This window comes from Salminus brasiliensis, chromosome 25 (assembly GCF_030463535.1).
Source record: "Salminus brasiliensis chromosome 25, fSalBra1.hap2, whole genome shotgun sequence".
Classification (NCBI taxonomy): Eukaryota; Metazoa; Chordata; class Actinopteri; order Characiformes; family Bryconidae; genus Salminus; species Salminus brasiliensis.
The window spans coordinates 5,822,425-5,841,574 of NC_132902.1; the positions used below are offsets into that span (position 1 = coordinate 5,822,425).

Below are 19,150 nucleotides of genomic sequence, written 5' to 3' on the forward strand. Positions count from 1 at the left end.
GCACCACACCATTTGCTTACTTTCTAATGCAAAGTCCTTCCCACATGAGGCTATCAGTGCTGAGAGGGGAAAGCCTAGCACATGCTTCATCTGAGTAACAGCCAGCCAAGACACTGAACCACTAAACATGCTTGGAAGAGAGCACTACCTGCAAACTCTCGTACAGTACATTATTTACAGCTTTCTAGCGTCATACTTATTTATTACCGGTGCACAGAACTATGACTTTATACTATTTTATACTTTGTCAGAATTGATTTTATACATTTACTGAGCATCTTAGTAGGGAGACGCTATCAGTCAATCATGTGGCAGTAGTGCAGAGCATGAAATCATTTTGATAAGCAGCAGCACCTGGATATGGATAACCATCAGAATAGAAAATAAAAAGTACACCCAACACTTTAAACCTTAAAGTGGATAGGCTTCAACAATGTGTATTGTTGAAAACACACGACTCCAACCCATACCCCCCAAAAAGAAAATAAATTCTGAAAAGTAGTATATTTTATGCAACAAAAACAAAAATGACAGACCAGTTCATCAGAAACAAAGACAAGCCAAATTTTAATGTTTTTCCACACTCAGCCGATTTAGTTAAACTAATTATAAAGTATTTCATTGACTCAATCAGATGTATGACAGCAGTGAACTCAAGTCTACACAACTATAATACTCACTATGTATTTGTGCGGAGAGCAATACAAAAATCATACACACTTCTATAAAAACAATACACTCAACACTGCTGGCTACATAATTTCCCTTCTTTTAGCTCAAAATGTTCACTCCAGATTAGAGGTTTAAGAGGCATGCAGTCGTGTTAGGCCATCCCAGAATTGGTATTTTCAGAGTTAAGACAAAGTCAAAAAGATGAGTCCATTGCACTTCTGTCCTTGATCCATATGTATACCACTGGCATAATATTCAAGTTTGTATTTCTTTTAAATGCTTGTGTCCATTACTGCTACATTCTATTAAAAGGCACATACCAGCTTAAATTAAACCTTTGTTTTTCTTCTGGACAGTTTGTAAATGAAAATGTAAAATACACTAAACAATCAGTAGTTGCTTTAATTGTATGGTGGACAGAGAAAATTGAGATGTTGCCAATAACAAGAAAACACTTCAGTGTTTGGTACTTGGCTAGGTGATTGTGTGTGTGTGTGTGTGTGTGTGTGTGTGTGTGTGTGTGTGTGTGTGTGTGTGTGTGTGTGTGTGTGTTTGTAGTGCATGCGTGTGTCAGCCTTGCTGCTGTTCCTTCATGTCCAGCTTGTGCACAACTCGAAAGGCTTCCAAGAACTCATTAAAGTCAATGCTGCCGTCCTTGTTAAAGTCGATGCTGCGCGCCATGTCATCTATTGCCTGGTCATCCACATCCACACCCAGGTGAGAACTGAAGAGCTTCCAGGTCTGTCGAAACTCCTCAATTGAGATCTGACCTGTGAGAAGAGAAACATAGGGTCAAAAAAGCCGAAGATAAATCGTTTGTTTTCCACAACAATGAATGAATTGAAAAATCATTTTTATTTATTGGAAACAACTTAAGACCAGCAAAGTTTAGGTTTCTATGCATTATGGTGTCTAATGTGTTTTATCAGTACACATTGTGGTCAGATGGGCCACTTTTCATGAGCCAACCAATAAGTTCGTTTTCAATATTGCAACAACAAAGGCTGTACTTTCTACAACAGGGCTGAGAAACGCAAAAAAAAAAGCAAAAGAAGAGAATACTGCTCCTAAACCAGTTAAAACACAGTTAAAATGGCTTAATCAGGCCTGGTTCTTTTTAAATAGGTTTGTATGTGGTACAGTGTAAATAAATAAAAACAAAGCCACATGCACACAATGCCCATAGTAAACTTTATGTTATGAGTTATGAGGCAAGAAGCACTGGACTGGATTGAATGGTCATGCAAACTACATTATTAAAAGAATAGAACCTAGTATAAACCTGAAGTTTATAGAAATTCAGTTGGGACTGTAAATACTTCAAACTGATGTTACATTTCTTTTTACGTTTTTTATTTTTGTTAGATGAAAAATATTGTTTCATTTGTTTCTTGTGAAGCCCTGCAACAATGTCATTGCATCAGATATATTCCCACATTAAGTAGGGAAAGCAGCTTTTAGCCTTTAAACAGATTTATGGAGAATAGGTCATTTTCCCTCCAGGGTGCTATATACAGATGGAGAATGAAAAATATGGACTGACGCAGTAGAGTAATATAATAATAATATAATAATAATAAGGTAGAAATGCTTTATAATGTTACTTTAATGTCAGTCAGCATAATTAAAACTGTAATACTCACCTGAATGGTCTTTGTCAATGATGTTGAATATAATCTCAAGATCAGTTCGGTACCTGTACAGAGTTTCTGCAAAATTTGGAGTCACCTGAAATTGTAAATAAAGAAACAAAAACATTAAAAAAATTATATAATATTGTTGCTTCACAATGATAATTAGGGTGAAAGGAGAAATTCAGGGCGACCTGTGGCATTGGCTGTCCAGCACTGATGTTTTCAAAACAAGACTCATATTCAACATTTCCATCAGAGGCCAACCGGACAAGACGTGGTCTCAAAGTTCGCCATGGAAGATCCAATCTCAGCACAGACTCCAAGACCTGAGCCCATTCATTAGTGGAGATCCTACCTGTACAAGAAAGAGAAGGAAAAAGTGGAATATGTGACCAGCTCCAGTTTGGAGTGCCCATGTTTGAAGGTTTATAAATGAACATCACCTGTGTTGTTAATGTCGTACTGCTGAAAGACAGCCATGAGCTCAGAACGATGGGCAAACAGCTTTTCCTGGAGAGCCTTCAGAGCTGAGCTTTCTGCCACACTGACCCTAAAATGGGCACATAGACACATGCACATTTTAGTTTAAATACAAGCATGCATGCACAGATACCTACTCAGCAGATTTTCTTAATACTTTGTTGTGTGTCCCCTTGCTTTAATGACAACTGACAATTCAAATGCTGTCAGGTAATAATTAAACACATTCTATAACATTTTTCTTCAACATGGCTGCAGAGGTCAAGTGGAGTTTTGAGAATAAAGAATCTGGTCATTTTGTTGGGCAGTCAGTGTCCCAGTGTTTTTGTCCCACTCACACTATCATAGTGGTCATGGTATGTAGTGTCTCAGGTGTACAGGTGACAAATCTTTGCCAGTTTGGGAGGATGGGCCATCCCAAGAAAGGACATGGCAAGCCACTCCACTAGAGGTACCAAATGTACCGACCCTTGCTAGACACACCATACACACAATCTCAACCTGAAGTTAATGCTGTTATTAAGTCAAGGGATGTGTAACAAAGTATTAAAAGCTTACAAGATACAAGTGTACATCTCTAAGAACACCCAGAAGTATACCTTTGCTGAAGTGTGAGCTTCCTGGTGCTGCGACTAACTTGATACTGGAAGAAGCGTGGAATCAGCTCTGGCCCCAGTTTAACATATGCACCACGATTACTGCCCTCCTCGTAGTAGTTGGATGCAGAGAAAATAGTAATCACCTTTTAACATTAGGAGAAAAAGTGAAGACAGACTAAGAATCAGGCTAAAAATTACAGACTGTAACCTCAGCTTCATAATCTTCAACAACTCTTTAATAAATCCTTTTTTTGAATTGTAATGGGCAGGGAATAATAAGTTATATTCAATTATTATGAAGAAGCACACAGATTTATTTAATAAATACACACTGACATGTCAAAAGTCATGGGGTAGCTGTATGTAAATTGATTATGAAGTGCCGTTACATCAAGGGATGGCTTGGGAATGCCCACACCTGTGTAAGTTTTGAGGTCTTATCTTTATCTTATCTGACTGAGATTAAACACTGGCCAGCACGCTTATGGAAAAGCAACAGGAATTATTGGAATTTACGACGTGCATGGTAGTGGGTGCCAGATTGATTCGACATTCTATTTGCAAAGTTGTGCAGACATTTAACTCTCAGAGCTCAGCGTGTATCAGTGGCCAAATGCACTGTCAAAATAGCTGAGAGTTTGAATCCCAGCTGGTTGTGCTCTCTCCAGGTGGGTAGATGGTCTTCCCTCACCACTCTTAAAAGCGATGTTGGCCAGCACAGGCATCTATTAGCTGTGACAGCAGAGCTGGGGCCTTTTTCTCAATGTGTTGGCGGCAGGTCGAAAAAGGCGATGGCAGACTTTGCATGTCTTGGTGGGTTAATTGGCAATACCAAAAATTGCACAAAATAATAATAAAAAAATGTGAATAAACTTAAAAAACCACCGACAGTGGACAGCGCAGAGGCCACCCATGACACATGACAGCAGCATCTGGCTAGAATTGCTTGCGTGAACAGATTCTGGCAGAAGTTACATTCAAATATGGAGGGCCCATACAAATATCTTGCAGGTCCATTTAGTGTTCTTTAACTTCCATGGAATATGGGCGCAGAAGTTAACAAAGTGTGCCTTTGTTAACACAACAACACCAGACACAGCGCTTTACCTGGTCTTGTGAGGTTGCTAACTGGACCCTAGGAGACTGACAACACGTTGCGTGATCTGATGAGTCACAGTACGACTTGTTTTGGGCTGATGATAGGGTTTGTGTGTCGCTCAGACCCCATAAAGCCATGGACCCCAGTTGTCAACAAGGAACTGGGCAGACTGGTGGTGGTTCCATACTGGTGTGAGGTATATTCTCACGGCATGGTTTGAATCCACTGGTCCACGTAAACACATCACGGACGGTGCCTGGTATGTCTCACTGCTTGGTGGCCATTTGCAGCCCTAAATGGAATTCATGTACCCCCCACAATGATGGGACATTCTAACAAGATAATGCACTGTGCCATCAGGCCCAAAGTTGTCCAGAACTGGTTTACGGAGCATTCTGGAGAGTCATGTGTGGCCTGCACACATTAGCCCAATCAAGCATTAATAAGATGTGGGGGAGAGGTCCATTTGCACGAGAGATCCTGCACCTACAAATACCACAGAGCAATGGGTGGCTGTCCATGTGGCCCTGCAGATGTCTTCCGTCCACTTGGGGAATCAAGGCAACGTGGAGTTGCTGCACTTCGCCAGGTTAGAAGGGGTACTACATAATACTTGTTCCTAGCCCATGACCCTTGGCTTGTCAGTGTTCATATTTTTAAGGGCTCACAAAATTTTTGATTATATTTTGATTATAGTTTTGGTGAATGCTAAATATTAGACCTGTCCATTGTGGCAGAGTTCATAGCCCTCCTGCTTGCATTCATGGGATCTGATGAGTAGACATAAGCCGTGCTTGTTCAGCAGCTTCTGCGTCACGTCCGGCCCAAAGTAGCAACCTCCACCACGGAATGAGTTCGGAGTGCAGCCATTCTGGTTTTTTGGGTCACTCCACAACACATCTACGATCTATAAATACAGAGCAAACTATGACTATGGATCATGTTATCACAATCTAATAAATATTTTTTATACGGTTCAATGAAAAATGTTACTTTCACAAACATACAGTACTGTGCCAATAAATGTTTAAAATAATGCATAAAAATTGGTCTGACACCACAGAGACTAAACACTTATGTGTAAATGTCTTAGCAGCAGTAGTTTTTTTCCCTTACCTGTCTCCATTCCAGCTCCTCCCTGGGAGGCTCTGGGAGAGCAAGGGAGACTATGGAATCGAGAAAGGGAACCTGGAGCATTTCGGTAGGGCTGGGAAGTCTTGGTGAGGGAGGAGGACGTCTTGGTGTGGCCCGGCATGACGCCCGGGGTGAGCATACAGAAGACGCAGATGAAGATGAGGAAGACGAAGAGCTGCTGCTCTGCTTGGTGAGGCGGCTCTTCTTTTTGCGGCTCATGCGTCCTGTGGAGCAAGGGCTGTTTAGCCTGACTCTGCCGCTCTTTCGACTGCTGCTCCGGCTACTGGTGCGCACATCACTGTGATCCAGACTGCATTTGGGCAGCCGCAGAGCCGACTTCACCTACACAGAGACAGCAAAGAAGTTGTCGCATGAATGTCTTTAAATAATATCTGTGGTTTTCTGCAATTATTGCTTAGGAAACTGATAACTAATAACTGCCTATTGTGCATTAACACAAAACATCAACAGGCTTAAAATATACCAAGTATTACACCCCTAAAATAGAAGCTATTTAAGATGTGAGCCAAAACGTTGCCAGATGATAATGTATTATGGTAATGTGGTAACATAGAACAATGAATGCTATTATTTGGTTGAGTCTAACAATTTGCACATCAGACTAATCAAGTGAAGTCCCCTGATAATGAGCTTTTAAGGTAAGTCAAGTGTATCGGAGTACGTAAAACGTAAACATGCAAACCCTTTCAGTATACTTACCTTATGTCTTTCTACAGAGCCCAGAAATTCTAGGTCTGTCTTGTCGGAAATGCCGCCGTGAACAATGAGCACTTTGTTGTCTATGACTGTGGCAATAGGGAGAAGGCTGAACACATCCTGAAGCAGCTGGAGAATCTCTCTTCCGTGTGTCTGCAATATTACACAAGATCACTATTAGCTGCTGCCCACCAGGTGGCAGTAAGGCACAAGCAAATATGTAAGCAACTTGTAAACAATACACACAAATGGCCTGCCATGTCTATTTTATTTTAAATGTACAAATTATATTGTAAATATGTTTAAGTTATTAGAAAACTTACCTTATACTTCTGCATAACTTCTTTTGTAAAACCATATCTGAAAGATAACAAATAGGAACATTTTTTAGAGGGTTTTGTATTTTAACAGTTGAAAATCATTTCCATTACAGTAGTGTTTAAATGAGCTACTCTGTGTGTAAGCTAGTCAATTCTGCATGATGTCATGGAGAACAATTCACTACCTCAAGTTCATGATGTGATCTTCATGATTTCCTCTATTCAGATGCATATGGTCTGGGTATAAGAGCAAGAATGCAAACAAGATAATGATAATCTCTATGGACTTCTTTCCCCTGTCCACAAAATCTCCATTGAATATGTAGGGGTTCTCAGCAGATGGCAGACCGTTCTAGGGAATGACAGAAAAATGAAAATAATATTTTAAAAAAACAAACAAACAAACAAAAAACCCTTACCATATTTAATGGCATTCACTACCATAGGTTGGAACAATTATTTATTTATTTAGCAGTTACATTTATTTGCGTTGCATTTTATGGTGACATTCCTATGCAGTTACACAAGGAATCAGTTAACTACAGCTTCCATTGGTAACTACAGCACTTCTGATGAAAAGTTGAACTATTACCTTATAAAATATAAGCAGTAAATCATCCAGTCTTCCGTGTAGGTCACCTGAATGAAAGAATAGAGCTTGCATTCTTAAGAAGGATTGTTCAAGCCTACTACTAGAGATCAACTATTTTGTGGAATTGTTAAACTTTAAAGGAATAATTTGGGGGGGGGATCATCATGTCACTTAGCCTGGATGCAGTCCTAGACACGTTTGATACATGAAGTGCTTCTTTAAATTGCAAAGGGAGATGCTAGGCTAATATCGCTAACAAAACACTGAACTCCTTGGAGGTATCATTCTGATAAATAAACATGAAACACTATGCTTAAACTGAAACTACATCATCTGCATAATGTCCCACACTGTAGTACCATTCAGTTTTCAAACTGGAGTAAATAAATTAACAATGATAAATAAACTGGAGTAAATACATAAATGAATAAATACATAAATAGTGTCATACTGTGCCCTAAAAAACATAGATTTTTGCGATCTTTGTTTTTCAAGCGGAATGAGAGACAATTTGAGCATGTATTTATGCAGTTTTGGCCCAGTGTTACCCTAGCATTTCCTACTGTAAACTGTAAAAAAACAAACTTCAGATACAGAATACATCTTGACTGAGTGACTGCATCTGGGGTCAGCATGAATCATGATTTTGTGCTGAACTATTCCTTCAATCAAACACATTTGATTCAGCTAATGAAGACCTTCAGCCATATAATTAAACACTGTTAAATAATACACCTCCAAGCAGCCAAATCATCACTGTTTATAATGAATACATTGATTAGCATCTTATTTCAATCTGATTAAAAATCATTTCATTCTGGGCTTTATGGGTGTCTACTAAAAAATAAAAGCCATTTGTGTCTACAGTAATCAGATGCAACATTTCCATGTAGGAATCCTGCCATTAATGGTGTCTTGTGCTTTAATTTGCTCTGAAGCACTATCAGGGCTGACAGATTGCAGCTTCTCAGATGAGGAGCCCATTGAGGTGCAATGAAGTGCTTCATAAAGCACCGCATAAATACACACTTCTTCATTCAGGAAGCACTTCACTTATGCATGCATTTGGAATATGAAAGATCCTAATAGCATGGCAGAAACTGTACTTAAAATCATTTAACCTAAACAAATAAAAAACACCCAAAACAGTAATTCTGGACTACGGGGAGCATCCAGATGAAAAGGCTTAAACAGTGTAAACAGAGTGCTATATCCTTACCACAGATTGTGATCTCTTTGGCATAGGATGAAGACAGGTAAATAACATTTGGCATCTGTTTCAAGAACTTCTGCGTCTCATGGAGTAACTGTAATACATATTTTCCATGGAGAGTCTAGAGGGGAAAAAAGAAAGGCTCGCTTCTTTTAATGAATAAATCATAACGTTGCCCAAGTATCCAAATGTCTGAATTAAGGCTGCCACAATGCTTTGATAAAACAACAACAACAACAACAAAATAAAACAACAACATCTATTAACATCTACATTCTTGATGCAACAGAAGTGATTAGTTGGCAATTTCCAACAATGCACACTTTAAAATCCCCCTACTAACCTCTTATAGTAATTACAGTGTAATTAACCCACTCTTAATATGAATGTATTATATGTGTTTAACAGTCTTTAAATAACCCGATTTATCTTTTTACAATAAAGTATTGTATAAAGACTGTCTTTTCAAGGGACATGCATGGTTTGTCATAGCTCAGTTACGTCCATTTTTATTGTTGCCAAAAATGTATAATTTAATACAATATTTTTGTACGATATTATTGTAATGTATTATTATTATTATTATTATTATTATTATTATTATTATGAACAACACTGCATTATCTTTGAGCAATCCACTGTTATGCACAATGAAGTAATCCCACATCTAAAATGTTTATGAGGGCTTGCTGTTTCACCACAACTGGCAATGAACGCATGGGCTTCAGTTTGTGAAGCAAAGAGCATGGCCCTGGCCACAGCCCATGGTGCGCTATGGAAATCTCTTGGTTAAAGTTGCAGTGTGTTGTACCTGCTGTTCCTTGAAGGCACTGAGCAGGGCGTTGGTATCAGTGACGCTCAGGGGGAAGGAGAGGCGAGGGCCACTGTACGACTCTGGCACCACAATCTGTTCGTATTTAGACTGCCTAACTTCCTCCATCACAGGGTCCACTGCAGAGTCCAGCAGGTGAGAGATCAGGTCTGGGGAGAAAACGCATACTGAGACCATATTCATTACTCATTGCCTCAAACACCACAATTTATCTTGATATGATTAAGAACTGGTTTTGAAAATACACAGTAATATAACATGGATAATTTATTAATAAATTAGACAATTCAGCAAGTTTTGTTTTGACCAAAACAATTGCATACTTCACTGAATATGCATTTGGGCAGGAAACTGCTTACTGAACGCAGTGTTCTTTGAGTGAGTTACATAAGATAGGGGATGTTGTTTTCTTATTTTCTTTATATTATGAGCACCCAGTCCTGCTGTTAGTTGCTCTGCCTCTCATGCAGCCGTTGCACAGAGCTAACGCAGCATACTCCAGTCTGAATAGCATCCATTCATGCATTGGGATTTATAGAGAGCATCTCTATTGTGCCATTCTTGAAATGTAAATTGGCAGTGATTGTTGCAAATCTATTCAAAAGGGAACCAAGCCCAAACATCATTTGCAGCTGTTTCCTATGAAAAGAGAAAGAACACTCCTGTGTCAAGCTTTGAGAGTCTCTCTGTGACAATCTCTGTTTACTGAGATAGCTAATGATGAACAAATGTAATATGTTGGCCGCAAATACAAGCTCTTGTCACTTATCAATCCCTTTAAAAGCAAATTATAGGAGACTAGCAACCAGTAAGCCTTCACCTCAAGTGAGTGTTGTTGGCAATATACAAATTCAGTACCACTGAACTGCAGTGTCAAAGCATTTATATCGTACTGTAGAAGGAGAAGATGCAGCCACTTTGACCACTATTTTCCCATGTTTTTGGCAGTTCCATGAGAATGCATGTTCACCTAATTCAGAATTCCTCTAGGTGCTCCTGCAGGTCCTGCTAAGTGTTCTCCATCTCTGTTTGAAATAAGCTGGAGCTAATTGTCTGCTGTAATCCTCTGCCTGCATGTGGAGGATGCCTGCTGCATTTCTGGCACACTCCACAACACCAGAGCTCAAAATGGGATCTCCTTGGGTTGCTAAGCAACTGTGTTTCTCCATAGTATTTTTTTAATCATTTAAAAGGATAGGTTCATGATGGTCAAAAGGAGGCCTGGCTGTTTGATATGAGAGGAAATGGAGCTAATGGCATTAGTTTGCTTTGTGTACATGTGGGGGGGAAAGGGGGTAGCCTAAGACACGAAGAGGAGGTAGAATTTTAATATGGCAGATGAGAGAACATCAAACACTCACTGTGTGGTAAACAAAATGGGTTTTAACCTGTGTCAAAACACACATTCTGATAACATACCATAACCCAGCATCTGAACAGCTAATGTATCAATGAGACAAAACATTAAGACCACTCAGATAAAGCAAATAACTTTGAATGTCCTGTAACAATGACACAGGGATGTGTTTTAGACAGTAAATGAACAATCGTTTCTCATGGTAAACCAGTTGAATGCTGAAGGAATGGTCAGGCATAAAGACCGGTCAGATTTTGACAAGGACCAAACTGTAATGGCCAGACAAAATTATTAATATTGGTGACATGAAGAATACCACACAAAACCAAATCAGAGTGCCCATGCTGCCCCCTGTCCACTGTCAAAAGGGTCTACAATGGGCTTACAAGAGTCTGAACTCTTGCCCTCACTTGGAGGCCAAGTACCTGTGAGCTGTTTACCTGTAAGATAAGGTAAGTGCCAAACCTGCAGCAGATCCACCTCACAACTGATGAGAGTTAAAGGATCTGAAACGAACATCTTGGTGCCTGATACCACAGGACACCTTCATAGACATGTTTTATGACTATCAGCATATTAGTCAGGTGGTCTTGATGTTTTGAGTTATGTGTGTATTAGTGTATGATTCATAATGCCAATACCTGGTCCATTCCCATTCAGCTGAGTGAAGTTATCCAACATGAAACTAAAGAAACTGGAGAGCTTTTAGAAAAAAAGGAAAGGATTAGACAAATTTCAAACAAAAGAGTAACAACTATCAAATAGAGAATGAGGACTTTTTTGGTTACTTTAATAACCTAGAGCAGTATATAGCAGTGCTGTGCTCTGTGGTGTTACCTACCTGCAGCTGGTCCTGCTCCCCTGCATACTCAATGGACTGAAAGATATTCCAGGTGTATCGCCGCCTCATCTCTAATCGGGCAACGTATCGCCTGTACCATCGCTGGATAAGGACGGCTGCTTTCATAGCTACAACAAATAATGTGAGCGAGTCAGAAACTAGGACTGTGTTGCTCACACCAGTCATTTTGGCCAAACTACACTTCACTTAAAGGACAGGAACGGCTCTTGAGTATTACAGAACAGCCAGACGGGCAATTAATCACCTCAAGTGTGTATAAATGGCTAATTGACTCAATCACTCAGTAATACATGCTAAATTGCCCTGCCTGAACCATGGCATCTATAATGGTTTAATCACTCAGTGCATTTCCTGTTGCAGAATTAGCACTGTTATGAGGTCCCAGGGCCAGATTCTCAAAAATACTTAGGGCACTCATGATACGCTACAGCCAACATATTTTTTCGGCTTCGGTCACGGCTGCTCCAGTGATTCTTAAGAGATTTGTCACAATAGCAGTCATACAGTTACACTCAATTATTCAACCCCCATTGCGAATTAGGTGCATTTATTTATTCTTTAGGCTTATTCATTTACAAACTTTCAGCTGTTTGTAATAAAAAAAAAATCAAACAAGACCAATTAAAAGACCTCAACACAACTGCTTGCTCCAGATTCAACACAGAAAGCCACTTTTAGAGCACTCTCTTTGCTGTATTCCTGACGAATCTAAGCTCATTCCAGTTCACTAATATACTTATATATTATTTTATACGTTTACGTGCTGCAACCGCCTTCTCCAAATCCTACCAAAGATTTTTTTTTTAGGTTGAACAGTGTTTAACAAAGCAACATGAAGGTGGTACTCTTACTAACTGTAAGCTGTCAACTGAAAAGACAGTAATAAAGTAATAAAGAATAAAGTAATAATATAAAGAAAGCCATTAATAACTTACCTGGTTACTGTGATTTATATGAGCCCTTGGAATTTTAGTCGTTTATTTTCTTTTATTTATGCATATACGGTACATACAGAAATAAACAGGCAAAGACATAAAACAATAATGCAATTAAAGCTGACATTCTTGCAAATGTTTGGCCACTGGCCATGATGTACCATGTATGGATTCTTCACTCACTTTCCATTGGCTATATGCATGGTGGTATGCTTTCTGTCATTTTTAGAAATCACTTTTTTTTGTCTTAATCTTTCGTTGAGAATGAAGCAAGAGGAAGGTCACCAGATGGTAACAGCAAGTCCTAGGTAACGAAGACTGCTAGCTCAGTCATCATTAGTAACCTCTAACCAGGCTTTGAGAATCTGGCCCTAGAAACGTTTTCAAAAGACCAAGATAATGCATTCTTCAAGCACACCTGTGTTAGTTAGGATAAGGACACTTCAAGCTTCCAAAACACAGTAGAGTGCAGAAGCTCTTCTAAAAATAGATCGATGTCTCTGGAGATCAGAATCATGCTTGCTAATTAAGGAAGTGGAATAGCTGAGAAGGCAGAGGTGAAGAAAGGACAAGGGAAAGAGGTGGAGCCAACTAATACTACAATAGTATAGTAGAATCCTCACATGTTCAAAGCTCCAGTCATGAACTACTGACGTAGGCAGTCAGCCCTGGATGAATTCTAGTCTCAATTAAGAACACTGATCTGATACAGGGTGCAAATATTAAGCTGATATCAGCAGAAAAAAAGAAATAAGCCAATTTAATCTTATAATGAAATTAGACAAAGGTCACACACACTGTGTGTTATGTTGTTAGCTTTGTAATAATTCCTGCAGTTAATAGAAAATTTGGGTATTCTGGACATTATATCCTCTTGTTAGGTAGCCCGTTTTAAAACATTATATTTTTAAAGAAAACATTAATGTAAGACAATACTCAAGGTTTACTGGAACAGAAAAGGTTGTATCATGCAGTTTCTACACATACAGTTGGAGTATTTGAACTGTGACAATATTTGTCATTTTGTCTCTGTACACTTTTCCCCATGGATGAGTTTTCCCCACTGCTCCATGCAGAATTATTTCAGCTGTGACGTTTCAGCTTTAGTTTTTAGACAGATGGGCTCATATTTTCCTCAAGTGCTCTCTGATACAATAAAGAATTCCTAGTGAAATCTATGTTGGAGAGATCTCGAGGCCCTACTGCAGGAAAGCAGCCTCAAAACCATGACATCCTCATGACCCCTCTATGCTTCACAGTTGATAATAGGCTCTTGTGCTCAAATGCTGTGTCTGGTTTACACCAACAATTATTGTGTCCAAATAATTCACCTTCATTTGTCCAAAGCAGATTGGAATGAACTTGCTAGGACGGCCTGAGCTGGCCATGTCAGCAGTTGTTGCATTTGTTTATTTGTATATTCTTTTATTAATCAATTTTTACAAGCTGATTTTGTGCATGGATTTGTCTTTAACAAGTAAATAATTCTGCGTTCATCTACTTTAGCTGTCTTTCATAGTCAGTTTGGTGTTGCTGGGCTTGCCAGTGTGTTTTCTTTTCTTTCTTTTTTTTTAATGTACCAAATTACTGTTTTATTTTGTTTCTTTCAGCCTAATGATGCCCTCTTTCACTTGCACTGACATTCGTTTGACACATAGTTTTTTTATGTATTGTTACTAAATGCAAATTCAACACTTACAATCACCTTTAAAACTTTAGTCTAGTCATGCAATTAAATCATGAAAGGGAAGAGGCCACAACTGACCATGACAATGCTAAGCAGTCAATTGTCCAACTACTTTTATGTCTACAAATATGGAGAACTATGTAACAAAATGGTAAATGAAATATTTAATAAAAATGGTTAAAGCTATAATATATATATATATATATATATATATATATATATATATATATATACACACACACACACACATATATACATACATACATTATATATATATTAGTGTAATCCCTTAAATTGATTGAAAAGTCTATATTTCAATCATATACTGATGAATATTTAAATAATTCAAATGCAGTACAGTGATGTACAGAGGCAGAATCACAAACTGTGTCACTGTTTATATATTTAAGGAACCAACTATAAGTATTAGCAGAGCAATTATTCAAAAGCCACCTACTGACTAAACAACAGGAAGTAGCTGATTGGAACTTTGTCATAGCATGCAGTACAAAGACATTGCTGGAGAAAGGGCCCACTCCAACCAGTGTTTGTTTTGTTTTATCATATTAAATGCTCTGAAACTCACAGTAAAGCCTTTTCTAAAAGCGCACTGGATCATGCTTTGAACTATAACTTGTGGAAGATAAAGTAAATGACATGTTTTGTGAGCATGCCTGTTGATGTAATATGATAAGAAATTAAGCAAAGCAACAAAAACCCACAGAATTCTGAATGGAGTGGACCATTAATTGAAGGGGAATTCCACAAAGTTTTCAAAATATCTGCACAATTCAACTGCTGAGATTCCTGGAGTTAAACTCTATTACACTTTCATGTACTAATTTGGGGTACTAATTTGGCTTTTTGGGTACTAATTTGACTCACATCACACTTTATATACCTGTGCACTAGGGCTGCACATCATTTTGGCATTGCAATCGCAATGTGCACATGTACAAAAGTCACATTGCAGGATGTGCAATATCAGCTGCCAAATGTTAGATATATAAATATCAAACAAGCTACAAAATGTCTGCTGCTTGATTAAAAAATAAATCTCATTTTCCATGACAAATTTATTTGTCAGATTATCTATATTAGATTATATCTGCCTAACATCATGTATTTTCCTCCAATATTGTAACACTGAGTGCATTATTAATATCATGTCATGTTGCGTCACTGACGTCAGGTTAAATCTGGTGAAAAAAATCTGTAATCTGGCATCTGCTAGCTATGAACTGGGTCCCCAGCGCAGTCCTCTGAGCACGTTGGTTGCCTGGTGATGTTGCATAGGCAGTAGTTTAAAAAGAGCGGTGGCTGGTTGAGCATGTGTGTCAGACCTCCCAGTATACTGGAAGCATTACATGTGATGGGGAAGAGTACTAAGGAGTGAGTCTGGTTACTGGTCATTTAAAATTAAGGAGGAAAATTGGGTTTAAATAAAAACAAACAAAAAACAAAACTGTACTACAAAGCATTTCAGCATCATTTCAAACCAGTGTAAACTTTGTTTACATATTACATCTTTTATGCAGAACTTTTGCAACACTTATGTGGAATTCCCCTAAAAGGCCATTCTAAGGAAACTTTGGAAGAGCTGCAAAAAGCTTTTTTTCAGCAGGGAGAAGACAGTGCTTGAGAAAAGATGCTGATGAAAGCCAGAAAGTGCTATCGAAGATTACAGGGCAGGGCTTACTCAGGGCAGGACTGGGCAGCCTTGCTGATACATCTGTGTAAGGAGGAGGAAGTAAGTTGAGTCATTTCTGCCAGAAGCTCAGAAAAACTTGCATGCTTAGAATGCCCTGGGCCAACTCTCAAGCAAGGGCACAAAGCATACACTGTTAGAGGAGAAAAAACAGCTTTGGACCATCATGTATTCTGAAAACGAATAACGTATATAGAAGGAAAGAGTGTCCGACAGAAAGAAGAAAAGAGAGACATCTTGGGACGACTTGTTTATGGCTTAAAATGTCCAATGGCTCGTTAAACTGATTCCAAATCAATTTAAGTAATGGCTGCAAAAAGAGGTCAAAGGACTACAAGCATTCAAACTCTGATCCTCTGATGGCTAATGACAGTGATCCCAAAATAGCAGTCAAGCATCTACTTACCTATTTCTGAAGGCCTTCCTTGGTTCTCAATGGCTACTGAGGTGCCACAGCCCATGACGGCAACATTAATGTTTTCTGCCTGCACATGTGTCTCAGCACTTTCACTCCTAGAGAAGAAGAAAACAAAGGTTTAAGGTTTTACAGGCCTGCAGAGAACAATACACAACCATATATACTGAAAACCTGCTAAAGGTAAAGGTGCACGTATTTGTCACTGTACAGCGAAATGTGTCCTCTGCATTTAACCCATCTGGTAGTGAACACACACTCACACACACACATGTGTTAGGGGCAGTGAGCACACACACACACACACCCAGAGTGGTGGGCAGCCAACTCCAGCGCCCGGGGAGCAGAGAAGGTAAAGGGCCTTGCTCAAGGGCCCAACAGTGGCAGCTTGCCGAGCCCGGGAATCGAACCCACAACCCTGCTATCGATATCCCGGCGCTCTAACCAGTGGGGCTGAGCCACCACTGCCCCACTGCTACTCACACAGTAAAAAAAATGTAGTTCAAAATAATAAACTGCTTTGTCATCCCCCCTTCTGTCATTCATGATTTATGGCAAGTATGTGCCAAAAACACGTGATCAATTGATCGCATGTTTTATAAGAGACCCTTACAGAGAAATAGAGAGTACTTAGAGAGTAAGTAAGTAAGTAAGTAAAATGCACATGCTGTAATAACCACAGCACAGCGAATGAGAGGTAGGTTTGGTGGTACGTTCCTTCAGTTTGTATCCTTCAGCGCTGGGCGAAAGCTCCCTGAAGGGCTTCATGTCTCTAAGAGTAATAGCTACGCAATTACGCAGCTCATTCAGGGTAAGCCATAAGACATCACGTCACCTAGACCTTAACCTTCCCATAAACGTAATATAGAAACCAAAAAGTGCGTCTAAAGCAGGGTGGCAGATGCAGCCAAGATGCAGCCAAGATGCTATAGAGCATCTACTTCACCTGTTAGCACTGAAAAGCCTTAGCAGCTAGACTCCAACAGACCGGTGAACGTAAACAGGCGCTAAAGGCTGAGCCGCCTCTGATGTTTGACAGGGCGTGAAAAACTCCACAGAGGACCGGGATTCAGTGAATACAACACGCACTAAGATTAATTCACACTTCTTTGTCCGTAAAAGCTATTAATGAATTAAAAATGGGCGTTAAAAAACTGCGAGACTGGAAAAAACGGGACTTCTCTTATTTACCTCAAGGTGTCGAAGAGCTCGAAGTACGCGAAAATACACACGACTCGACGGGCCGGCTGCTTTTAACTCGGCACAATAACGTCTTTAAATGATGGGATGAGCAGTAAACGTAACGTTGAATACTCTGAAAACGAGTCAAATATCAGCTGTAGAAGAGGAGAAACGATCGCTACGTACCGTGTGAGGTGAGACACTCGCTACAGGTGCCTGACCGAGTGGAGGCTCTATAGTTCGCGCGCGTGCAGCTGTTGGTGACGTCCAGTATTTTCTAGCCATGTCCAACTCCTCAAGTGAACGACTCGTTTGTGGAACCGATTCTCTTTATTAATGCACTCGAACCCGTTCACACGTTCAACTGAACCGAACTTTTCCGAACCAACCGCTCTGGTTCACCCTGACATTTTGTTAAAAAAAAAAAAAAAATTAACTCCGCAAAATAAAGAACATAAAATAAGAACAACCCCTTTAGGTTTTATATTTCTGTTTATAGACTGCAGCTCGACTTCCTGTTTTCCCTGCGTTTGTTGTGTGCGATTAGGCGGAGCCAGACTTGCTTAATGAATCGACCGTTCGTATGTACTGATATTAATATGCCAATATGACTACTGTGGAAAGAAGGGAGTCGTTGGACCGGACGTTCGATTCACTGAAACTTTTAGCAAGAATCGATTCAACAGTCTGAACTGAATCGGGATTTCCATCTCCAATTCAATTCAATCCCCGCTGCTTCCATGGCGACGCGCTACACACAGAATCAGCAGGACCAGTCTGGCAGTGAGTAAGAGAGTAAACAGCAGGCAATGACAAGCAGCTCGCTCTCTTGGGACGTTTAATGCAGTTTGTCGTTTTCCCTGAACGAGTTCAACCTACACCACCTCTAGAACTGCTAAACCTTTCAGCGTCGCATCTTTCGAGATCGAGTGCTTTATTACTGCAGAGGTTGTGGAGAGTTGGTCAAAATAAGCCTGAGTATTTTTGCTAAGTGTAGCTACATCATAAACGGAGTCTGACAGTCTGCTGAGTTAGTAACATCAGACCACCTCACAAAACCGCTTGCATCAGAGAGCCGTCCAGAACACCTGGCAGTTACTGCGCATGCGCACATCACTTGAACATAACTTCAGTTTTTCCATTCTAATTCTGCTTTTCCTAAAAAGAAGCGACACAAACTCTGCTTACAGTTGCGTAAATGTGTTGAATATCACACCCCAATTACCGCGAGATGTCGACTGAAGCCTTCAAAATATTCTATAAATTAAAAAAAAAAAAAAAAAAAAAAAAAAAAACGCGTTTTCTGATGAGAGATTTAGATCTTCTATTTTATTCCATTATAATAGCCCACATATGCCACAACCACCTGTGGACGAAGCCAAATAGCCAAATTCGCTTCTCTCCAATCACAATGCGAGGCAAGACAGGTAAGGAGTAAACTGGGAAGAATTGGCGAGGGGGGACAAATAATAAAATAAATTATAAATAATAATTAAATAATAAAATAATAATTGTGGGGCTTTTCTAGCGAGACCCACCATCTTAGGCAGAGAGCATTATAAAGGGTTAATTTACACTAATAATTTGATCGCTTTTACGTTTTATGCAGTTCCAACAAGAATATTGGCCAAATCGCTTCACGCAATAAATTGAACAGCTCACCAATTGGTCCAAGGAGGGCTTCAGGAATTGATGTAGGCCACAATCCTACT

General features: G+C 39.5%; 1 protein-coding gene across 2 annotated transcripts; it reads right to left on the reverse strand.

The window, feature by feature from the left end:
- Positions 1 to 489: 489 nt before the first annotated feature.
- On the reverse strand, positions 490 to 17,709 carry ppef1 (protein phosphatase, EF-hand calcium binding domain 1). 2 transcript variants are annotated; one of them, XM_072671577.1, is made up of 18 exons: positions 17,625 to 17,709; positions 16,248 to 16,354; positions 15,833 to 15,865; positions 11,491 to 11,618; positions 11,291 to 11,351; positions 9,272 to 9,441; positions 8,467 to 8,581; positions 7,248 to 7,294; positions 6,841 to 7,007; positions 6,659 to 6,695; positions 6,339 to 6,488; positions 5,601 to 5,960; positions 5,206 to 5,391; positions 3,386 to 3,528; positions 2,750 to 2,856; positions 2,498 to 2,661; positions 2,316 to 2,400; positions 490 to 1,442 (listed from the first exon to the last, which is right to left on the reverse strand). In XM_072671577.1, the coding sequence occupies exons 2-18, from the start codon at positions 16,300 to 16,302 to the stop codon at positions 1,243 to 1,245; spliced, it is 2,208 nt and encodes a 735-aa protein (XP_072527678.1). In that variant the 5' UTR covers positions 16,303 to 16,354; positions 17,625 to 17,709; the 3' UTR covers positions 490 to 1,242. The 2 variants fall into 2 exon arrangements, with proteins under 2 accessions (XP_072527678.1, XP_072527679.1); XM_072671578.1 differs by lacking the exon at positions 15,833 to 15,865.
- Between the last annotated feature and the right edge of the window lie 1,441 nt (positions 17,710 to 19,150).

What these genes read in the sequence shown, in the direction of transcription:
- ppef1 (XM_072671577.1), bottom strand. Translation starts at nt 16,302, where the DNA reads ATGGGCTGTGGCACCTCAGTAGCCATTGAGAACCAAGGAAGGCCTTCA. An exon ending in AGGAAGGCCTTCAGAAATAG is followed by an intron (nt 15,866 to 16,247) that starts GTAAGTAGATGC and finishes CTCCTTACACAG; the next exon opens with ATGTATCAGCAAGGCTGCCC. An exon ending in TACTGCTTATATTTTATAAG is followed by an intron (nt 7,008 to 7,247) that starts GTAATAGTTCAA and finishes GTCATTCCCTAG; the next exon opens with AACGGTCTGCCATCTGCTGA.